The 21,763-nt window shown below is 40.9% G+C and overlaps 1 protein-coding gene across 7 annotated transcripts in view; it reads right to left on the bottom strand.

Annotated features, from left to right (window-relative positions):
- Nucleotides 1-2,353: 2,353 nt before the first annotated feature.
- The window catches only part of RESF1 (retroelement silencing factor 1), a 54,878-nt gene continuing 35,468 nt past the window's right edge, over nucleotides 2,354-21,763 (bottom strand). For 4 of the 7 annotated variants that reach the window (XM_043540898.1, XM_043540911.1, XM_043540901.1 and 1 more), the window contains 4 exons: nucleotides 15,913-15,999; nucleotides 5,293-11,118; nucleotides 4,438-4,512; nucleotides 2,354-3,797 (listed from right to left, as the gene is read on the bottom strand). In XM_043540898.1, coding sequence (XP_043396833.1) covers nucleotides 3,640-3,797; nucleotides 4,438-4,512; nucleotides 5,293-11,071 — 6,012 coding nt within the window. In that variant the 5' untranslated portion in view covers nucleotides 11,072-11,118; nucleotides 15,913-15,999 and the 3' untranslated portion in view covers nucleotides 2,354-3,639. Of the gene's footprint in view, nucleotides 3,798-4,437; nucleotides 4,513-5,292; nucleotides 11,119-11,857; nucleotides 14,442-15,157; nucleotides 15,305-15,912; nucleotides 16,000-21,763 lie in introns of those variants that run through there. The other 3 variants (XM_043540917.1, XM_043540904.1, XM_027829703.3) reach the window with 3 other exon arrangements.

The raw sequence follows: 21,763 nt of genomic DNA, 5'->3' as shown, positions 1-21,763 counted from the left end.
GGCATCCTCTGATGGCCAAAAAGGCAGGCCTAGCTTCTTCCAACATCCCACTGAATGCTTGCATCTTAGGCTGGTACCCACAAACAACTTCTCCCTCTCTTGCAAGAGGATTCCTTTTTAAAACAGCCAAACCTAGTAATTTTGTTCAGCGTTCTCAGGCTTTGGGCTTTCTGGAAAATAATAAACACCACCTCCCTATTTTTTCCGGTTGGCTGGGGAGGAGGTAAAATCTGCAAAGCCAACAGATCACGCATTGTTCTTTAACAAGTATTTGAGGGATGATTTATCCTGAGCCATTATTTGTCTTTTCCACTTATTTCCCTTACAGCCCTGTAGAACTAAACCAATATATTCATACAGTAACCATCGCAAAAACCAGCTCGACATACAGTATTAATAAATTAGAGCAGTTTCACTTCTGTCCAATGTTGTGAAAGAGGCAAGGGGTTACAGGAAGAGAACGGATGCTAATATAGGTCAGGCAGTTGTATGCTACCCTGGACAACTGGATTCTATCCATGCCACTGCTGCAGATTACCTGTGAGATACTAGGCATGTCTGTAAACCAGACTTCTCACAGGTGGCCAGTAACTGTTTTTCAGCATGCCCAACATGCGACCTTTGGGTCTGATTTTGTAGAAGTGCTGAGCATTTACAGCTGCAGCCTACCAGGAGATGTCGCTTTGGACATATAAAATGTTAAGTACTCTGAAAAATCAGGTCTAGGTGCCTCAAATTGGGCATCCAAAATTCATGGACACTTTTGACCTTAATTTTTGTACTTCATCTGTAAAATTGGGATACCTCACAGATGTGTTGTGAAAATGAAATCATTAACGATTGTGAAGTACTCAGTTACTACAGTGATGAGCACCATAGAAAAGCCCATCAGGAAATAATTCTACCTTCATAATAGAGATGTAATAGCGGATGGTAAATACAAGGCCACACACTGAAAAATGAAAGTAAGACAGAATATTGTATATCTGCTTATTTGGTGAGCATGGTCCATCCTGCACACTGAATGAGGCAGGGGATTTGTGGAAAAAGTAATATGCAACCATGTAGAGAAAAAAAAAATGCAGGGAGCCCAAATTAAAGTTGCACAAGCAACCTCAATTCTGGCATTTCCTAGATTCTGCAACCTTATTGTTCCTTTCATGTATTTCTTGTGTGTAATATACATTTTATTGTCATATAGTAAGCTGTTAGCCTCACTAGGTCAGTCATCCAGATAGAGAGAATCATAGGGATACCTTCTGGAGGACCATCATAATACTACAAAATGGGGCCAAGAACATCCCAAATATAGAGCACGAGTCCAGTCTGGTGGAAGCCTACTATTGATGACCGTGTGCAACTAATCCATGTATCTTAAATATTTTTAAAGGCCTATATACACAACAGCCATAGGCTGATTGCTCAAATGGTATCTTATTGGAGGGCCCTCTCAAACTAAAACAAAAAAATACCATTCATTCATTTTTTATTATTCATCTAACTCAGATGAACACCTTCAGATTTTCTGAAGCAGAACAAATCTACCCAATGAAGGTCTGGACATGAAATGGGTACCATTAGCAATTTGGTAACTAATACATGTGAGACTAGAGAGGAACTTTTTCTTCATGGGGTGGGAGTCAGAAAGGCGATGGTAAGCTTCAAGGTTAAAAAAAAAAAGCGAACACACCAATAATTCCCAATAGTATTAAAAATCATCCAGGGACAACACTTCCTGTAAGCCACCAGAGGTTGTGCATCTTAATATGGAGAACTTAACATGTTCTTAGGATAGTACACTCTCTCCTGCCCTCTACCCTTCAAATTCAAACACTTGCAAAGCCCCTTTTCTATTTTGAAAGAAGAGAACCACAGGTTTTAAATGGTAGTGGGATTGGTCTGTTGGATAACTCGTAGGTTGTTCACATCCAAAGTCCAACACAACCATGGGCAGGTCTTCTGAGTGTTGGTGCCAATTCATTACCAACTCATCTATGGGCTTCTTCCCCAGGCAAAGAAAGAGAAAAAAATGCCAAACAAGGAAGGTGATCCTGAATGTCTATAAGCACCAATCTGTTGTTCAGATGCAGAAGCTCAGGACCAAATCCCACCCTCAGTTACATCTATGCAACCTTTAAGGAAATCAGAGTTGAACACTAACTAAGGGCATTCTCTGGTACTTAATTTTGCGTTGCCTTTAAAATAGTGTTTTTGAGCAATTTTAAGAAATAAATTTTCATACAATTTTTCGTTTCCTTCAGTATCCGTTCAGCTTGTTAAAAAAATTCAAACAGCTACAATTAACGGCAATCAGTAAATGAGAAAAATAACCTGGCGGGGAAATACCAAAACATAATGCTCAAAATAAGTTTATTTAATATATGAAAAAGGTTCAGTTAATTATCCACACTGGCTATATTTTCAGTATAAAGGTTTAAACATGTAAAAAATCAAATGCCAAAAATTCTGAAAAAATACAATTAAATTCAAAATTCTGAACATTGTAAGCAAAAGGAACAAAAAACAATAATGAATATAATCCATCAGTGTGTGTGTAGTTTTAAACATTAGCTAATGTAGCTTAGAAACATAGAAATCCACTTTATTCACTTTAACCAGTGACTGTAATAGCTTAGACAACATGAATTCAAACTTCCTAGAATTCAACTACTGCTCCTTTTCTTTCAAATATAAAGAAAGTAGGAGAAAATTACGCTAAATTAAGGATGAAAAGCATCAGCTGGTCATCAACTTGCAGTACAAAGTTAAGATCAGGAATTAGTGATTAAGGGCTAATCTACACTACTGCACTACATTCTGGTGAAGACGCGCTACGGTGACAGAAGAGTGCTCTCCCGTCAGCATAATTACTCCACCTCAGTAAGAGGTGGAAGATATATGTTGCCAGGAGTGCATCTCCCGCCAATACAGCACTAGCCTGGACAGCGCTTAGGTCGCTGTAACTTGTGTCACTTAGGGGGTGGCTTTTTCACACCCCGAGTGATGTAAGTTACATTGACTTAAACTGTAGTGTAGACAAGCCCTTATATTTTCTAACAAGTTTTATAAAGTTCAGTTTAGTAAAACTGAGTAGCAGCATAAATACTTCATGGTATCCCTTGATCAGTATGCTCAGGTTCAGTTACTTTGTTACATTGTTCTGTCTGCCATGTAAAAAAATACTAACATCTCACCCTTCCCCCCTACCTGGCCTCAAATAAGAAAGCCTTGTTAAAAACAGAACTAATCAGAACAGCATAAATAGAAGATATTATGTAATGCTTAGGAATCTACCATTGATCCCTTTGCACTGGTCATATTATTTCCATTGCCAGCAATGGAAAGTCTCTGAGGAGAGGAGATTTTCCAGAACCAGAAAGTAAAGCAGTTGATCTATTGATAAAACAACAATCTCGATGGTTTAAATGCTCTTGAGATTTTGCTAGCTTCAATTAAAGCCTGTAGTTTGAAAAAGAAAAAAATATCAAATATATTTGAAAAGGGATAACATTTTTAACACCGACATTTTCAGCATAAGATCTTATTTGCTTAACAAAAAACAAATGTATAGTGAAGATCAGCAACACACAAATTTAGTTCGCACAAATGCATTTTTGTTGGTTTATGACTAAAGACGACCTATTTTGAACAGCTATCATCTAGGCTTCTGCTTCTTTTTGCCAGATACATTTTCCTGTAGGTCTGAAACATTGCTTTCGAGTCTCTGACTGGAACATGAAGAGCCTCATTTCCTTCCAGGATTTCTATTGCTGCATCAAGTGGAATATTATCATCAACTGAAAGACAGATATGAAGTCAGTTACACTGAAAGTCACTGCTGTTCTTTTTGCGGATACAGACTAACATGGTTGCTACTCTGAAACCTGAATACTGAACATTCATCACTTACTTATAAATTTCAGCAAGCTACGTTTTACCTTTTAAAATAAAGTGACATACAAATGCAAATATTTATGAGCATTTAACCTGTGTGGTATTTAAGACCACCCACTGTGCAAACAACAATTACATAACCTGATTTACTAAACAATCTAGCATTTAATTCCATTCCCCACAACCATTTTTAATACTGAATTGTAACTGCAAGAAGAAGTGTGGACGAAAAGGTTTAGGCCTTATCTACACTATGGAATTATAACAAAATATTCCCACCGACGCTACCGTGGGTTCAGCTGCATCCAGCTGGAGCTGAAACGTAGATGAAGCTTCACAAGACATTACCACATTATTAGGGCAGTAAATCTCCAGAAAGCACCAGAGCCACATCTGCATTCAGGCTCCCATTAGTGCAGCTGAACTAGTGGCAGCACCAGAGATAATATTTTGCTAAAATGTCTTAGCGTACGTTAACAGTTTTTGAAGCCAAGCAAACGGTATTTGATATTTATTCCAAAATGAATAACCAAGTCATTTCACCTTGAGCTGTTCCTTCAGTTTTTCTTTGCTTCATTGGGATGTAATTTAACCAATCTTCCTTTTTGCTTTTGACCCCTGAAAATTAAAAAAGATAAAAAATTGAAGGGAGGGATAAATCGTACAATCACCACTAATTCTTACCTCTCACGTTATAAGCACACAGCCAGGCATAACAGGAGAGCCAGTAAGTGTTTAGTCTCAAATTGTTCTACATAGCTTATTGGCTATTTATAGCAGGGGTGGGCGCAGCTCGCGAGCCACATGTAGCTCTTTTACGGTTAGAGTGGGGCTTGCAGATCCCCCCAAATCCCCACTCCATTCTTCACCTACCAGACTGGGAGGCGGGAGAGCTCAGGGCTTGTGCCCTGCAGCAGGGTGACTGGGTGAGGGACTTTTCCCTGGGGAGGGGTGAGGAGGGAGGGTGTCTCAGGACTTCAGCCCTGCAAGATGCGTCTGTCAGGGCTTCAGCAGGAGTGGGGCTGAAACTCTGAGCCCCAGCTGGCACACCTGGCTCTAGAACTTTTGAAGATTATTGTATGCGGCTCAGAGGGACAGTAAGTTCGGCCACCCTGATTTATAGTTTTGTATAATATGAAATCTAAAAGACTGGAATTTCTAATGTTTTACTTAACTTCACAGGAGAACAATAAATCCTAAGATTATATTAATTCTCTTTCCCCACCGTCAATAAAAATACCGAGGGTATGTGGTTTTAAGCCCAATACCAGCAACAAACTGCTCTTGGCTTTGCATCACAACATTCAACCTAATTTTTGCCTCATTTCATACGCAAGACCCCACGTTATTGTTTATATGGTTTCACAGAAAAGGAGAAAACTTTAATTTATACTGCACCTGCCACAAGGGATGTGTCTCTTTCAGAAGAGTGTGCAATATCCAAACTCTCTCCATCAGTAGCTGTATTTCTGAACAGTATCTCTGGACACAATTTAAACTCAAGCATTTGTGGTCTGTGTAATTTATCCTCTTCTGAAGGTGAGCTATCAGTTTTCCAGTCCTGGCGGGGCTCTGGAACTTTATTTGACGATTTTATATGCCATACAGGTTTGGCAGGTGATGTGTCTAGTTTTGTCAGACAAATGCTTTCTTGGGCAGTACGTATAAACGCAACTCTATTCAGATAGGTTTTTTGTTGTTCTCTTTGAAGAAAAATTTTCAGTCTACTAGTTTTTCTATTTAAATACTGTGGATTTTTTTCAGAATGTTTCTCTCTGTTCTGAACATCCAGGTCTTTCTCTCTGCCAGAAAAGTAGGTTTTAGACTTTTTAGAAGGGCGCCCTTTTTTGTCTTGTGGTTTGGGGATATAATTATGATTTGCTAAGAAGTTCTTATATTTCCAGACATTTTCTTCTTTCGATGTCGCAGACTTCTCAAAATATGCCACATCAGTCGTTTGTTTATTATATCCCGTATGTTCAAAAGTGTTTGTTTCATATTTGATTCTTTCACTTTCCAATTTTGGTTTTTTTGAGTCTCTCTTCCCAATCATATTTTCTTTCCGTTTTCGTCTGTACAAACGTTCCTGTGAAGGTAGGACATTTATAGACTTATGCTGAGAATATTCATACTTTCTTGAGCTTGCATTTGGGGATTTTCTTGTGGCTCCATGATTATCCGACTTATGTTTTATTTCTGTTGACAATTTTGTCTTCTCTTTAATTTGTATGTTCTTGCTAAAAGTGTAATTATGTCTTTTAACTCTGTGTGCTTCACCTGCACTCTGTTCAAGCTTTTTATATTTATGTTCTTCATATATTTTAGTTTGTTTGACCTCAATGGTCTCTGAAATTTTTGAATTGTGGACATGTGTCTTGGATTTCATGGCCAAGCCTTCTGTTTGATCTTTTTCAAAAGATTCCATCTTACAAACTTTTTCTTTTTTTTTAGTTGATATTATCGAGTGTTCTACATTTGTATGATGGACCTTTCCTGAAGCAAATTCCTCCCTTGTGCATTTCTGAGAATCTGTTTCAGTAGTCCAAACTTCTTTCCCTGAAGAGGGAGTTAATACATGGAGTTGCAACTCTCCCCTCCACTGGCCATTTATTCTTTTGAATTTATCAATTTCTCTTTCCTCAGAAGGATGAAAAGATCTGATTATTTCTTGGTGTGCTTTAGCTGATTCGTTACTTACTTTTAGCTTAATATCTTTGTTTGTTGTAGAGTTTGGGGCATATTTTCTCTCTTTGTCTACTGTGGGAAGATTTTTGCTTGTATCATGTAATTTGACAGGAAGCTGCAGGTTGTTTTCCACTGTACAGTTAGTCTTTGTTATACGACCAGTTCTACTAGTCATTTCCTGTCTCCCTTTAAAGCCAGTGTTTTCAGATTCTAAACACTGATTCTCACCATCCTGTTTCTCTGAAGTAACATCCTCTCGAGATTTGCATGAGCACCCTGGCACTGCATAAACTGCAGCTAACCAACCCATTAAACAACAATATGTATATTTTTTCTCTCGTTTTGGGGTTGTGATTTCCTGTGTATTCTTTTCCTTCTCCATGCCTAGATTCCGATCTGGCTGGATATGGCTTTCTAAAGTCTCTCTTTTTGATGAACTGATTTCCAGTTGTTGATTTTCAGTGTTTTCCACCATGACTTTGTTACAGGATTGGTGACTATGTTCAGGGAACAGTTCTTTCATTTGCTCCGAATTTAGTATTGTGATTTTTATTTGGTCTATTGGGTCTGTAGGATCACAGCTTTTGCTATTAGCTTGAGTTCCTTTTTCAACTTGATTCTCTGTTGGCTCAATCACAGAATCTTCATTTTTAGTCAGCTCTTTCATCAGTACATCTGCACCTTCAATCCCATAAGGAAACTCTTTTAAAAGTTCAGTCAGCTGATCATTTAGAAAGGTTACAGGTACTGCTCTATTACCACTAATCCCATCATCCACTGTATTTTCACCTTCCCTGGATATATGTTCTTGTGTATTTTCTTCCTTTGCGGTAGAATAGACATCTGTTTCACAGATTACATTAAATGATAGGTCTTGTTTGTTTCTGATCAACTCCTGGTTAACATCAACAGTGTTTTCTCCATTCCTGGAAACTATATTTTGTACCATTTTTTGTTCCGAGCTACAAATAGCTTTAGAAGTGTCTTCATTTTTTTCTTCCTCCAAACTGCTTACATTTACATCATCCAAAATCCTTTTATTACACTGCTTTGTATCACATGAAAACGTCTCTAAACTTGGTACTCCTAATGGCTTTGTTGTGGAAACTGATTTAGACAGAGTTTTTTGCAATGGCAGAAAACTCTCCCCCTCAAACACATTGGTTTTCATTTCAGATTCTCCTTTACATGTGTCCAATTGTTGTTCTTTATGCTTTGTATTAGAGATATTTTCTTCTAACAAGGCACCATTTTTCGCTAAATGCATGAAAGGGACAGAACTGAACATACTGGCTATTTGTGAATTATAAGATGCATCACTTTCAACAAGTGAACAGACACTGGAAATCTGTAACATGTCATCCTCTGATACAATCGTGGTAGTGCCCCTTGGTTCTACAAAGTCCTCACAATCTTTATTCTTTGTTAGATCTTCTTGAGACACTAGACTAGAACCATTTGTGCTTGTTTTGGGCAGAGAAGTTTTGTTTTGTAAACTGAGCTGCATATTAGCTTTTTTCACTTCTTGTGCAAACTGATCAGCTTTCCTTTTGTTTACATCATATGAGCAGTTTGAATTTACAGCATCTTTTACTATTTTGTTTCCATTAGCTGATTTGGTGCACTGCATATCTGAATCCACTTTCTGTATTGGAATACATTTGTCTGATAGTAAGTAAGTAGTTTCTACTATCTCTTTATTGGTATTTACCACTACAGAAACATCTTTTTGTTTATCTTCTTGTAGACTACACACACTACCTCCTTCAATCACTGGATAAATTATTTCAGCAGAAAATATTGAATTTTTTTCTTGATGTTCACTTGAAGTTCTCTCTTTAGAAAGTATCAAAGGAGAAACTACAGCAACTTGGGGTTCAGAACCCTTGATCAAGTTGGAACCCAGCGTATCATGTTTTTGCCCAGCAGAAGGAGTTGTAGAAGACAGAGTTGTTTCATTTGTACTTACTGTAACTTTATTTAGGTCGCCTTTAGCTACTGCAGTTTGGTTGTTTTCCAAGATATGACATGTACTCTGATCATGAAATCCTACATAAGGTGATGAAATCAGATTTGACTCTATGCTTTTATTTGACTGACTATATTGAACATCCACAGATTCTGAAGGACACTTTCTCCACAAAGCAAGACATGCTGCTATCTCTTCCATAGAAGTAGTACAGCTGTTAATTTTAGAAAATGAGTTTCCAGTAACAACTGGTGGTGGTGTATTCTCAGGTAAACCATTAGTTACACATAGTTTAGCTGTTTCTGAAGCAAGAGGATTTATGTGAGAAGTACTGAGTATCTTCTCATTGTTCAAAGTTTTGGTGTTCTCCGTTGGCTGAGAACAAATGCCTTTAGAGTGCTGATCCAATTTAGGACATGCAGATGTGGAACACTGCACGGTTTCTACAGCACCTTTTGCTTCTCTTTTGCTGGCCAGTGAACTTCCTCCTGAGAGTGTTAAATTTGAAGTTATTTTTTCATTCTGAAGGAGGCTAGGCATTTTATTAGCAAGAGCATCAGACTTTTTTTCTTGCAAAATACTCATGCTGCTTAGAACAGAGTGGAGAAGCGAGGCTTCCCCAGTGCTAACCGATATATTTTTTGGTAGGACTCTGTCTGAGCTACTAAGTTTGGTAAAACCCGAAGTGTTTTCAGTGCATTTCATGGTCTCTTGAGTAGGACCTGCAGCTGGTGCATTCTTTGGGCCTAATACTGAATTTTTCTCAAGATTATTTAAATGAACTGGGAGTTTATCCTGATAGGCAATCAAAACAGAGCTTGAAGCAGAATTTCCTTGGTTAATCCAACGACTATTCTGAGTCTTACCTAATCCTTCACTGCCAGCATTGGTAACGTTTTTGTCGTTTCTTTCTTCAAGTGAAGACTGACGAAATGGCAGTTGTTGACTCTTCATTCCCACTGTACCAGAGTGTGAAAATGTTTCAGTCTGATTGGCCACATGTGGAAAAAGTTTAAGGTTAGTGTTTCGATTATGTGGAGGAAGGTCACATGTCATTTTATTATGTTCTGAAGATGCCAAGAGTTTTTGTTTTATTAAAAAAACCCTTTCAAGTATTGCATATTTTTTTTTAATGTCCAACAGTTTCTGAGCTTCCACAGCCAGACTCTCTTTTGTCACTTTCAATCTACCATCTGTTGATGAAATAGTTTTAGAATTATCGGGCAAATCTGTTGAACCACTCATTGGGCTTTCTTGTACTGAAGCTATTTTATTCGGTGGCTCAGAAGGAACTGTCACAACTTCTTGCATGCTGTTAAAATACCTTTCTAAAATGTATGTTGAAGGCTTAGCGGGCTCATTAAAAGACTGATTTGCTGTCATATTTCCACTTAAATTATATACATTTCCAGTTCCCTGACTGGTTTCTCCAGACTCTATTTTCTGCCAGTGCTGTTGTACATCTTTAATGTAAGAAACATTACTTTGATCTGACATAGGTTTCTGCTGGTTTTGGATATGTTCATTAGATATACTTGGAACTACCTGCTGAAGACCTGTCAAAGATTGTGCTGTAGCTCTATAATCATAACTAGAAGGATAGTGTGGAGGATTTCCATTATGATCTTCAGAGCCAATTTGTGCCGATGCATACTGTTGCGATTGGACACCTATTGCAGTGTTTGGACTTGATGAATGTGTATCCTGAAATGTAGTGCTTGAACAGTGTACTTGTTGCTGGAGATGTTGTGTAGGCAAAGCAAAAGCCAAAGAGTTCTGTTGAGAATTTACACACTCATTTGATGACTGATTAATAGGTACTGTAGTACATTGTTGAGAAGATGCAGGCCCATTCAAGTTATATTGTAGTACCCATTCTACTGGCTGTTCCTGTGAAGAAGTATTGCATGCTTGGTTACCTTTATAAAACATCACAGTTCTTGTAAAATCAGGTTGTGCTATTTGAGGCTGTATAGGATAGGCATTTGTGGTCACATACTGATTCTGTGGCTTCTGAGGTATACTCTGTACATTGTTTGCAGGGTTTGTTTGTGTTGATGCAGGAGCTATTCTTGATTGGGAAAAAACATGCATGTTGGACACAGAGTTTGGCCAAAGATTTAGAGTAGTCTCTACTGGCACATGTGTAGCCTGTTTAGGGACATGCTGCCTGATTTGTACACGTGAAGGTGGATGCCTCTCAAATGAACGTTGTGAGGTAACAAAAGCTCCACCAGCGACAGATTCTTTTGGAAATGTTTGCTGCAATGTTTTGTATCCCTCAGTATTTTGAAAAGGCAATCTATTTGTAACCATGTTCATGTTGTTAGACTGCAGAAATACTGTCTGGTTACTTCCAGGATAAGTACAAGCATTCTGAGTAGAGTACGTGCTTGTCTGAGGGAAAGCACATGCATTAGAAAACATGTGAGAAAAATGAATTCCTTGACTTTGCAAACTATTTTGACACTGCAAGTTATTCTGATTAGCAGCGTTTTGGGGTGGTCTTACATTCCAGTCCATCCTTTCTTGGTGTTGCTTTTATTTCTGTTGAGTTTAAATTCAGAATTCTAAAAAGAAGTCAAAATATTAATTATATTTATGCCAATAAATGTTTTTATTCTAACTTTCAAACATGCACTAACAGAATTGTTTGAATGAAATGAAGTTGCTAGATAAAACTTCACTTATGAGACATAATACTGACATCAAAAATCCCAAATGCTAAAAAGTATGTTAAAGTTCTTTCCCAGAATATAAATATGTTATAAAAAACGGTCACAGCATATGAATTTGGATTTTTATATTTATTTTCACTCTTTTTGCTTAAACAGGGAAATGTATGCAATAATAGGCTAAAATAAGCAACAAGTAAAAACAGTTGAACTCAAACACTTACAAAGCATCATGTCAACTCAAGGACTAATAAAACATAAGACATTTTATAAAAACAAGGCTTCCCTTTGAAAAGTCCGTGATATACAGAGAAGCAGACTTCCAAATATGAAAAAAAATGGAAAAGAAAATCATTTGTAGTTAAAAGATTTCCCCTCAGATGTGTGTCTTATTTTTCTCCAGTTCTATTGGAGATGTAATTTTACCCTCCTTGCAGTTAGGGGCAGCCACTAATTTCTGTATGCAAAGTTGTAAAATTCAGTATCATCAGTTTGACACTCTTAACTACAAAGTATAAATACACCTCTTCCTTTCTTAATATGGTTTGTCAACATTAACTTATTCAATAGCCAGAAGGAATGGAGTCAAGCACATATATGACATCAAGAGAAAACAGTAATTTGTAAAATTTACATTTGATAATGGGCTTTGGTGTCCAAAATTTCTGTTTAATATTGGGTATCTGAAATATCTATATCACGCCATAAAGTTTCCTGAAAATCAGAGAAAAAAACGTATTTGCTTTCAAGATCTGAATTAAATAACTACTGGACTGCTCAAGCATTTGTATCCATTTCAAGAAAGATGACTAAATAATTTTAAAGACTAAAATACAAATTAATATAGCAAGTTGCAAGACAATTGATAGACTATACAAACTAATAAAAACTAAGCAGCTACAGAGATTGTATTCAAAAAATTCCTAACAAATGAGATAAGAGCAAACTATAGTCGTTGGTACTAGTAAGAAGAAATTTATGAATTAAAACGGTAGTATGAATCTCTCAAATGACTATGGGGTAGAATTAAGGCTGTTTGTAAACTGTACTCTCAACCTTAAAATTTTGTCTACATTTTTTATTTTTTTTTTAAAATGAAGCAAATTATACTAGTCTCCAAACAAAGGGCACTTATGTTCTTATTTAGGAGAAAGCATTATTTTCCTGACTTTCTGAAGTTTGCAGGAGAGGAGCCAATTTCGTGCAGATGTTAGAAAGCATACAATAAAAGGAGCTTCCCCAGAGCATCAACTCTCTGGGAAACCTTCCACAGTTCATGGTTTCCTCCTTCCCTCAATCCTTTGTAACAAGCCTTTAGGAAGGTCACTGAGGAGCTCCAATAATCCCATTCTGTGAATCTCAGGATGTTCTTTAGGGATGCCAATCAATCCCTCCTCTTCCATGCAAGCCCAAGACAGCTTATTTCCCTTTCTAAACTAGAACAGGACAGTCATTCAAGAGCCCATCTGGGGCTGGTATCTTTTTTGGCTGTTTCAGATCTACCAATCCCAAAGTGACTCCCAGATGGTGAGGTTGTTTGTACCCCAACAAGCCTATAAAGTTTCTTCAGTTCCAGACGAGTTTAAGGGGGCAACTGCTCCAATTAAACTCCTAAAAAGCACTGCATGAAGGGGGTTTACAAATATCCTGAAAAGCCTCCATAAATCAGTAAGAGGAGTGAAATAATTCCTGGGCCTTCTTTCTCCACTACTCCCTCCTATAGCTGCATACTCATCCTGCCCACTCCGCCGCCCAATCACCACCAAAACCTGCTAAAGTGGACCACTTGCTGGCCATTTAGAGCCATAAAGACGAAGGGAAGCCCAGCGAGCTTGGAACAGGCAGAAAAGTCATAACTAGGTAAATCCCCGGCTAGATGAATACAATTAGTTTAATTGCTTACTCTAAGAGGCCTCTCACAAAGAGCTACAGAGATGAACTTAAAAAAAATTAAAGGAAGACAGTTTTCCAGCAGACCTATCATCTTTTGATATCTTATTTTAAATCTATTGGAGCAGACAAGCCATTCTGATATTACTATTTAAAATCTTAACTTACCAAATTAGTATTTAATTGACCAGTCTGTATGCTCATTAAAGTCATTGGTAAAGCTCCCATTGACTTCAGTGAATGCAGAATCAGGCAATCATCTCCACTGAATGAATCTAATAAATTAAATTTTAGACTCCCCCCCCCCACCACTCTTTAAAAGTGACCAGAAGTTTGAGATATTTTTGCCTCTACAGAACCCCTCTCATTTTTAAGCCCCTCTCATTTTTAATTTTAAGACAAATAGGAATTCACACCGAGTCAAGACATAACCTACCAATTTTGAAGGTTAATTTCTCAGTTCATCAGGGAAAAGAAATGTGTCAAAGCAACTCCTCCTGGCACACCCTCCTCTGGGAGGGCGCAGGATGGCAAGTGATACTGCCATAGTTTCCCCTTGGCCCAGCCATAAAAAGGAACACAGCCCCAACGATTCAGCCCCATTCAGCCTCTCTTGCTCAGGAAGGTCAATAAGCTAGCCCCTCCACTGGTCTCCTCGCCAGTTCCTCCCTATTCCTGGGAAGACCTTTCCATTCTCTGGAGACTTTCTCCCAGGCAGCTCTCACACCTGCCAGCCTATGCTCTCAGTGAATGTCTAATCAGGAACTAGACACCCGCAGCTGGCCTGTGCCAGCCGACTTGGGCTCACGGGACTCAGGCTGTTTCAATGTTGTTGTCGACTTCCAGGCTTAAGCTCCAGCCTGACCTCTGGGACCCTGTGCGGTGGGAGGGTCCCAGAGTTCGAGCTCCAGCCCGAGTCCAGAAGTCTACACAGCAATGCAGCCTGAGCCCAATAAGCCAGAGTCAGCTGACACAGGCCAAAAGGGGTGTCTAGTTGCTGTGTAGACATACTCTCAGTCAGCCTTGACTCACTAGGTCTCCCCTCCCCTCTAGGGCCCATTTGCCCTCTTTAAGTCTAATCAGGAGGCAGCTAAAAAAAGGCACTGGCCTCTTCCCTCTTAAAGGGCCAGTGCAACCCTGTGACAATGGAATTCCTCTTTTTTGGAGGGAGGAGAGCACTTATAAGAAAAGGTCAGTTGGAATGAATAAACTGATCACTGCCAATTCATAATTCAACATCTAGTATAAAAAGAATTGTCTATTGTGACAGGGTCAGGCCAGATGGCTACAGGAGAGTGATAGAAGGCAGATATATTAGCCCCAGGTTAAGTAGGTCCCTTTTCCCTGGGTAAGGTAACAGGGAAGGTTCCAGAACAATCAGGAACTTTCTGGAAACAATTAAGACAGACAGGCTGATTAGAACACCTGCAGCCAATCAAGAAGCTGCCAGAATCAATTAAGACAGGCAGGCTAATCAGGGCACCTGGGTTTAAAAAGGAGCTCACTTCAGTTTGTAGTGTGCGTGCGAGGAGGTGGGAGCAAGAGGCGCAAGGAGCTGAGTGTGAGAGGGCGTGCTGCTGGAAATCTGAGGAGTACAAACACTATCTGGCATCAGGAGGAAGGTCCTGTGGTGAGGATAAAAAAGGTGTTGGGAGGAGGTCATGGGGAAGTAGCCCAGGGAGTTGTAGCTGTCACACAGCTATTACAGGAGCCACTGTAGACAGCTGCAATCCACAGTGCCTTGGGCTGGAACCCGGAGTAGAGGGCGGGCCTGGGTTCCCTCCATACCCTCAACTCCATACTTGATACCGGAGGAGTTGACCTGGACTGCGGGTTCCACCAGAGGGGAAGGTCTCTGGCCTGTTTCCCAATCCACTAGGTGGATCAGCAGAGACTGCAGGGATTATTGTTCTTCCTTTTCCCCATGCTGGCCAGTGATGAGGCTAACTGAGCGAACGGCAGATTTGAGCCACGAAAGTGGCCAAACTGAGGGCTGCCATGAAACTCTGAGGTGAGCAAATCCGCCAATCATTGCAGGACCTACCAAGGTAGAGGAGGAACTTTGTCACACTATCTTAAGTCCATCCAAGAACTATTGTGCATGCCATTCTACTGTGAAAACTGATTGCATCAGACAGCACCTTCAAACTCACATTTAGTCCCTGTGTTTGTTCAAAGTCATATCTTCTTACTGTAGTGTCAAAAACAAACATTTAGTACTTTTTCCTTATTAGTATTACAGCATCAATACAGTCAAAAGAGAGAAGCATAGTCACTTCTGAAAATTTTGCCCAAGTGACTCATGAGCCTAAGTGCCATTTTCAAAAATCACAGGTTCCTAAGTGCCTAAGCTAGGTCTACACTTGGAAGGCTTTGATGATATAGCTATACTGCCAATGTGCTCAAAGCATGGGTGCAGCTACACTATTGCCGGTATAATTGCACCCACACAAGGAGATTCTGCTGGCACAACTATTTCTGTCACAAATTACATGTCATCCCCCCCCCACACACACAGACCTAGGTATGCTGGCAAAAATCTGTAGTGCAGATCTGGTCTAAGTCTCATTAAAAATCCATGGGATTTAGGTGCCCAGCTGCATAGGCCATTTCTGAAAGTGGGAGTACAAATATTATAAAATATTTATCCTATATTCCCTTTGTGTGCATTGGTAGAATCGTAAGCAAGTTCAAACTGAAGTGCCAAAAAACAAACAAACAAAAAAACCTACCAACCACGCAGCAATTACATTTGTGACATGTCAGTTGCACTGTAGGGACTGTCCTTCACTCTCTTACCTGATTTGAAGTAACTGTGTTATTTAGTGACAGGCAAAGGGAATCCAATTTATATTTCAATTCCTAAGGGTCATCCACTCGCAGTACCTGGTAAAATTAAAAGTAGAAATGTATTTGAGGGTCTTCCTGAAGTTGGCCTTTGATTTCTGAATATTTTAAAATAGCTGAACTATATACTTGAGTACTAATTTTAAGGATTGAGTGCTGTTACATGTAGACAAAATCAATACTTAATACAGCACTATACAGAAAGGAAAAAACATATATACCAGTCTCTGACTGCAGAAGTTTGGTGGCTCACTTCACTTCTGACCAACTCCCCAAAATTCATCCCTTTATATAGCAGTAGGTCAAACAAAATCCTCTCATGCTTTGAATTTTATTTTGAATCAATAAGCCAAATAACATTTGTAACTAATTTAGCACTACCAGGACCATCAGTGGCCACAATTAACTCTTAATGAATGGACATTAATCAATGCATTACTCAGTGGTTTGCTATTATACTGATTCTAGAACACATCTGTTATAACAAATGTTCCCTCTCCATGTTGTTAATTACTAGTAACTTATTAATAACAGTGTGCATTTATAAGCATCCCTTATTACACAATCCTGTCCATTACAACACACATCTATTAGTTGCCAGGGGTCCGTTCCTGGACATCTGAACTAAATTAGCAAGGTGAGGGGAAAAAACAGATTAGATCATTAAGTACAGTCCAACCTGATTACAGACATCCATTTATCTAAAATCACATACAAGATTCTGGGATTTTGGGCCAAGGAATCAAGAGAGTTTAATATACAAAAGAATCATAAGATTAATATTTACTAACAAAGCAAACATCTGATGTCTGTTCCATAATTTTTAGAGGCACATTAGTCTCTCCTCCTTCTAGTTCTTTCTGTCCTACTTTGTTCCCAAGCAGCCACAAAAACTGAAAGTAACTACATTCACTCCCTACCACTTTCACAGCCCATCAACACATTATTAAACTGTCATAGGCACAATATAAAAGACTTAAAAAGGAAAAGAGGAGGTTACTTACCTGTAACTGAAGGTTCTTCAAGATGTCTGGCCCATATCTGAATTCCACTAAGGGTTATGCATGAACATCATGCATCAGAAGTCAGAGAATTTGAAAGTAGTGTCCACTGGTCCACACACGTGCCCTGGCTCGCCTCATGCTTCCATCAGAGGCAATAAAGGGGGAGCGGATAGACCACACCTTTAGTTCCTTCTCCACTGTGAACTGACCAATCTGCAGCAGAGGGAAAGGTGGGCAGGAAGTGGAATACAGATAAGAACCACACATCTTGAAGAACCTCCACTTACAGGTAAGAATCCTCTGCTTCTTCTTCGAGTGATGGTCCCTATTGTATTCCACTGAGGGTAATTAACAAGCAGTACCTAAGTTGGAGGAAGGTGCAAGATTGAGGATGAAGTGGTCATGTGGAGAACTGCCATGATGAAGGAAGCATTGACTGCAGAGTCCTGCACTAAGGTGAAATGTGCAGCAAAGATGTGCAAAGAACTCCGCCTGGTTACTCTACATATGTCTACAAGAAGCACATCCTGAAGGGAGGCCATGGTTGAAGCCTGAGCTCTTGTGGAGTGAGCCTGCAACCGTCAGGAGAGGTAGGCCTGACAACTGGTAGAAGAGTTTAATGCAAATCAAAATCCACTTCGAGATTCTCTTCGTGGAGATGGTTTGCCCAGTGTATCTCTGCTATTGCAACAAATAGTCTAGACGACTTCCTAATTGGTTTCATTCTCTGCAAGTAGAACGCCAGAGTTTGCTGGATGTCGTGGGACTGGATAGACATTCCTCTGTAGTTGCATGCAGTTTCTGGAAGAAAATAGTAAGAGAATGGCTTTCCTGCTGCTCAATAGGATGTTTCACACTTTTGATGAACACGCCTGTTCTAGAGAAGATGCCCATCCACATACCACACTCTGAGGTAAAGCATCTGAGGATTGGGATGTCTGATTCTGCCATTGTGCTGTGTCAGTAGCTCAGGGATAATGGGGATGGGAACTGGGGGACGAGTGGACATGAGGAGGAGGTTGGGAAACAGGAAATGTCTGGGCCAGCAGAGGGTGATAAGGATGACTGTCATCTGTCCCATCTGATCTTGTGGAGTACTCATGGCAGAAGGCGAAGAGGAGGGAAGACATAGTTGATCTGTCTAACCAGCAGAGTATGAGAGCATCATTCTAAGAATGGCAATCAATACCACCGCAGAGCAGTATGTGCTGCATCTGTTGTTGATGGGGAGGCGAAGAGGTCCATGGCCGGAGTTCCCCATTGGTCGAAGATGTCGCGAACCACGGTGTTGAGAGTTCCCACTCATGGTTGATCACAAACCATTTGCTGAGTGAGTCTGATCACGTTCTGAGTGTCCAGAAGGTAAGCTGCAGAGAACAGGATCCAGTAGGCAATGCCCCATTTCCAGAGGTTGACTGCCTCTATACACAGAGTGATGGATTTTGTGCCCCCATTTGTGGATGTAATGAAACAGTAGTGGTGCTGCCCAACATACTAAGAATATGATGGGACTGGATGGATGAGAGATATGCTTGGCATGCCCTCCTTACCACCTGGAGTTCCAGGATGTTGATATGCCTCCTCGATTCCTAAGGAATCCATATGTCCAGTGTCATGTGGTCTCCCATGTGTGCTCCCCATACTATGTGGGACGTGTCAGTGACGACTGTCCTGTCCAGGGAGGAGAGGAGAAAGGGGACTCCCAGGCAAATCCGCCAGGGATCCATCCACCACTGCACGAAAGAGAGTACCGTGGGGGCAACTGTCAGCATAAGGTCCACGGTGTGCTACATGGGTGAGTAAACTCTCAGGAGCTCTGAAGGCAGAGGCGTATGTGCATGAGGCCAGGTTGCCAAGGAGGCATAAGGCAAGTCCTGGCTGGGGCAGAAGGACTGTTGACTACTTGGGCTATGATTTCCTGCAGAGTCTGGAACTCGTCCCTTAGAAGATAAGTTTGTGTTGATGAATCCCTCTATAAAGTCTTGGGATTGCGTGGGGATTCATTGTTGATTTTTCTATGTTGATGCAGACTCTGAGGGAAGAAAGGAGTCCGAGCAACATGGAGGTTGAAAGCTGATCTTCCTCCCTGGATCACGCCACTAGGAGCTAGTCATCTAGACAGGGGGATACAAGCACCACATAATGCCTGAGGTAGGGTACCACAATGGAGAAAATCCTTGGTGAAGATCCTGGGAGCAGCAGTGAGTCCAAATGGCAAGACCTTGTATTGAAAATGTGGTGGACCAACTATGAACCTCAGGAACAATCTGTGGATAAGATGAATGCCTACGTGAAAATAAGCATCTGGCATAGTGAGAGCCATAAACAACAAGACAGTCTAATGATGGGGTGATTATTGCTAATGTGACCATAGGAAACCTGAGTTTGCGGATGAAGTGATTGAGATGGTGGGAGGTCCAAAATTGGTCTCCATGCATCTTTTTGGGGGGGAATCAGGAAATAAGTTGAATAGAAACCAGTCCCTTGATATTCTGGAGAAACCTGCTCTATTGCCCCTCTTTGTAGTAGGGAGTCCACCACTAAAGTGAGGATGCTGTTGTGAGAGTGGGCCCTGCGCCTCTAGTCAGAGAATTTTGACAGAAGTACCTGGCTGGGCTGCACATGCACTCTCCCCATCTCACACCTGCAGTGGCAGTTAACTAGTGCTGTGCAGCTGCGCCCCTTTCCCTCCCTCCCTCAGTCCCTTCTCTACTGCAGAGGACTTCAGTTAGAACTCCCAAGTAAAGGGGAGGAGAGTGGGTAGTGAAGCACCCACAGAAGGACACACCTTGAAGAACATCAGTTACTGCAAAAAGTGAGTAACCCCCTCTTCTTTCTTCAAGTGTTGTCCCTGTGGGTACTCCACTTTAGGTGACAGTAGAGCAGCACCCCTCAGAGGGATGGAGGAGCTTCGGAGTTAGGTCTGAATGGATGATAAGATTGTCTCTCTCAGCCGAGTGTCAGATGGTGAATCCTGGTCAATGACAGTGTTGTAGGAATGTGTGAGATGATGTCCAAGTGGCTGCTTTACATATGTCAGTAATAGGCACGTCATTCAAGAAGGCTATCAATGTTTCAACTGATCTTGTGGAGTGTGTTCTGACTCATGATGGGAGTTGTAGCTCATGTTGACAGAAGCAAAGCTGGATACAACTTGAAATCCTTTTGGAAAGTCTCTGCTTAGATACAGGTTTGCCTTTAACCCCCTCTGTAGTGGAGAGAAACAATTTAGGAGTTTTTCTGAATGGTTTGATCTGTTTGAGATAAACGGTTAGTGTCCTTCTGATGTCCAGGGTCTGGAATGCCGCCTCGTCTGTTCCTGTGAGGTTTAGGGAAGAATGTGGGACAATGAATGGCTTGGTTGAGGTAGAAAGAAGAAGGACTTTAGGTAAATATGTAGGATGCGGTCTTAGGGTGACTTTATTCTTGAGAAAGATCATATATGGTGGGTACACCGTAAGGGCCCCAAGATGTCCTACATGCCTTGCGGACACGATGGCAATGAGAAAGGCTACTTTCATGGAAAGGTATAGTAGTGAGCATGAAGCCAAAGGTTCAAATGGGACGCTTGTGAGAGATCGAAACACTAAAGTGAGGTCCCATGGAGGAGTTGGGGCTCTGGGTTGTAGGTAGAGATTGCGTACGCCCTGTAGAAATCTTTGGTAATTGGATGACCAAATACTGAAACCTCATCCACCTTATGGTGGAAGGTTGTGACTGCTGCCAGGTGTACTTGGAGTGAACTCACTGAGAGACCAGACTTCTTAAGATGAAGTATGTAGTCCAGGACTAATGGCAGGGTAGACGTGGAGGCTTCGATTTGTTTGTTTAGGTACCATGTTTGAAATCTCTTCCATTTGTGGAGGTATGTTGAGCGTGTAGTTGACTGTCTACTGTTTAACAAAATGTCTGATTTCCTCATAGCAGATCACCTCCTTGCCTTGGAACCACTGAGGAGACAAGCTCTCAAGTGCAGTATCTCCAGGTTCAGGTGCAAGGTCTGACCTATATCCTGTGAAAGGAGATTTGGAAGAAGTGGGAGGACATGTGGAGGGCATGCTGACATCCATTGTAGGTATGAATACCAGGTTTGCTTGGCCATGCAGCGGCTATCAGGATGACTTTGGCTTAGCTGGTCCTTGTATGACCACAGACAGTAACAGGGTAGAAAGGAAGGTATACAGGAGACGAGTGTTCCATAGGATGAAAAAGGCATCGCCTCTGGATGTTGGTCCCAGGATCCTATTAAAGTTGCAAAGTGAAGAACTCAAACATTAGGAAATGTCAGAATTACCTGTGCACCCTTGGCAGCTGTGTTTCTCCTCCATGTCCAGGCCGCCCACCCTGGTTCCCAGTCCCAGTCTTCTCATACTGGGAGTCTCAGTTTCCTTCACCTCCCAGCTCATAGTTTGCCTTGCTGGCTCCCAGACCTTGTCTTTTTACTCAGTCTATCCCAGTCTCCACCCCCTACCAGCCTCCAGCTCCAGTCTCCATCCCAGGATTCTTGTCTATTCCTCTGGTCCTCCCCAACATGTCCTACATCTGGCTCTTATCCCCTCTGCATTTGAGTCAGCCTTCTTCTCCACAATGCTGCAGTGCCCGCAGTGGGGAGCATGTGTCATTGAGAACACTGAAGAAACAGGCTCCCTGCTCTCATTTCCAGTGCCTGGCCCTACCTCAGCCTAGAGCAACCATTACAGGGAAAGACTGTCTTCACTCCTGTAGCCTTAGACTGAAGCATGCTCACTCACTCTGGAGACAGCACATGTAGTCTGGTCACAAATAGAAGCTGCGAGAGG

Source organism: Chelonia mydas, chromosome 1 (assembly GCF_015237465.2).
Source record: "Chelonia mydas isolate rCheMyd1 chromosome 1, rCheMyd1.pri.v2, whole genome shotgun sequence".
Classification (NCBI taxonomy): domain Eukaryota; kingdom Metazoa; phylum Chordata; order Testudines; family Cheloniidae; genus Chelonia; species Chelonia mydas.
The sequence above is the reverse complement of the archived record's forward strand: the minus strand, read 5'-3'. Positions and strand labels throughout refer to the sequence as shown.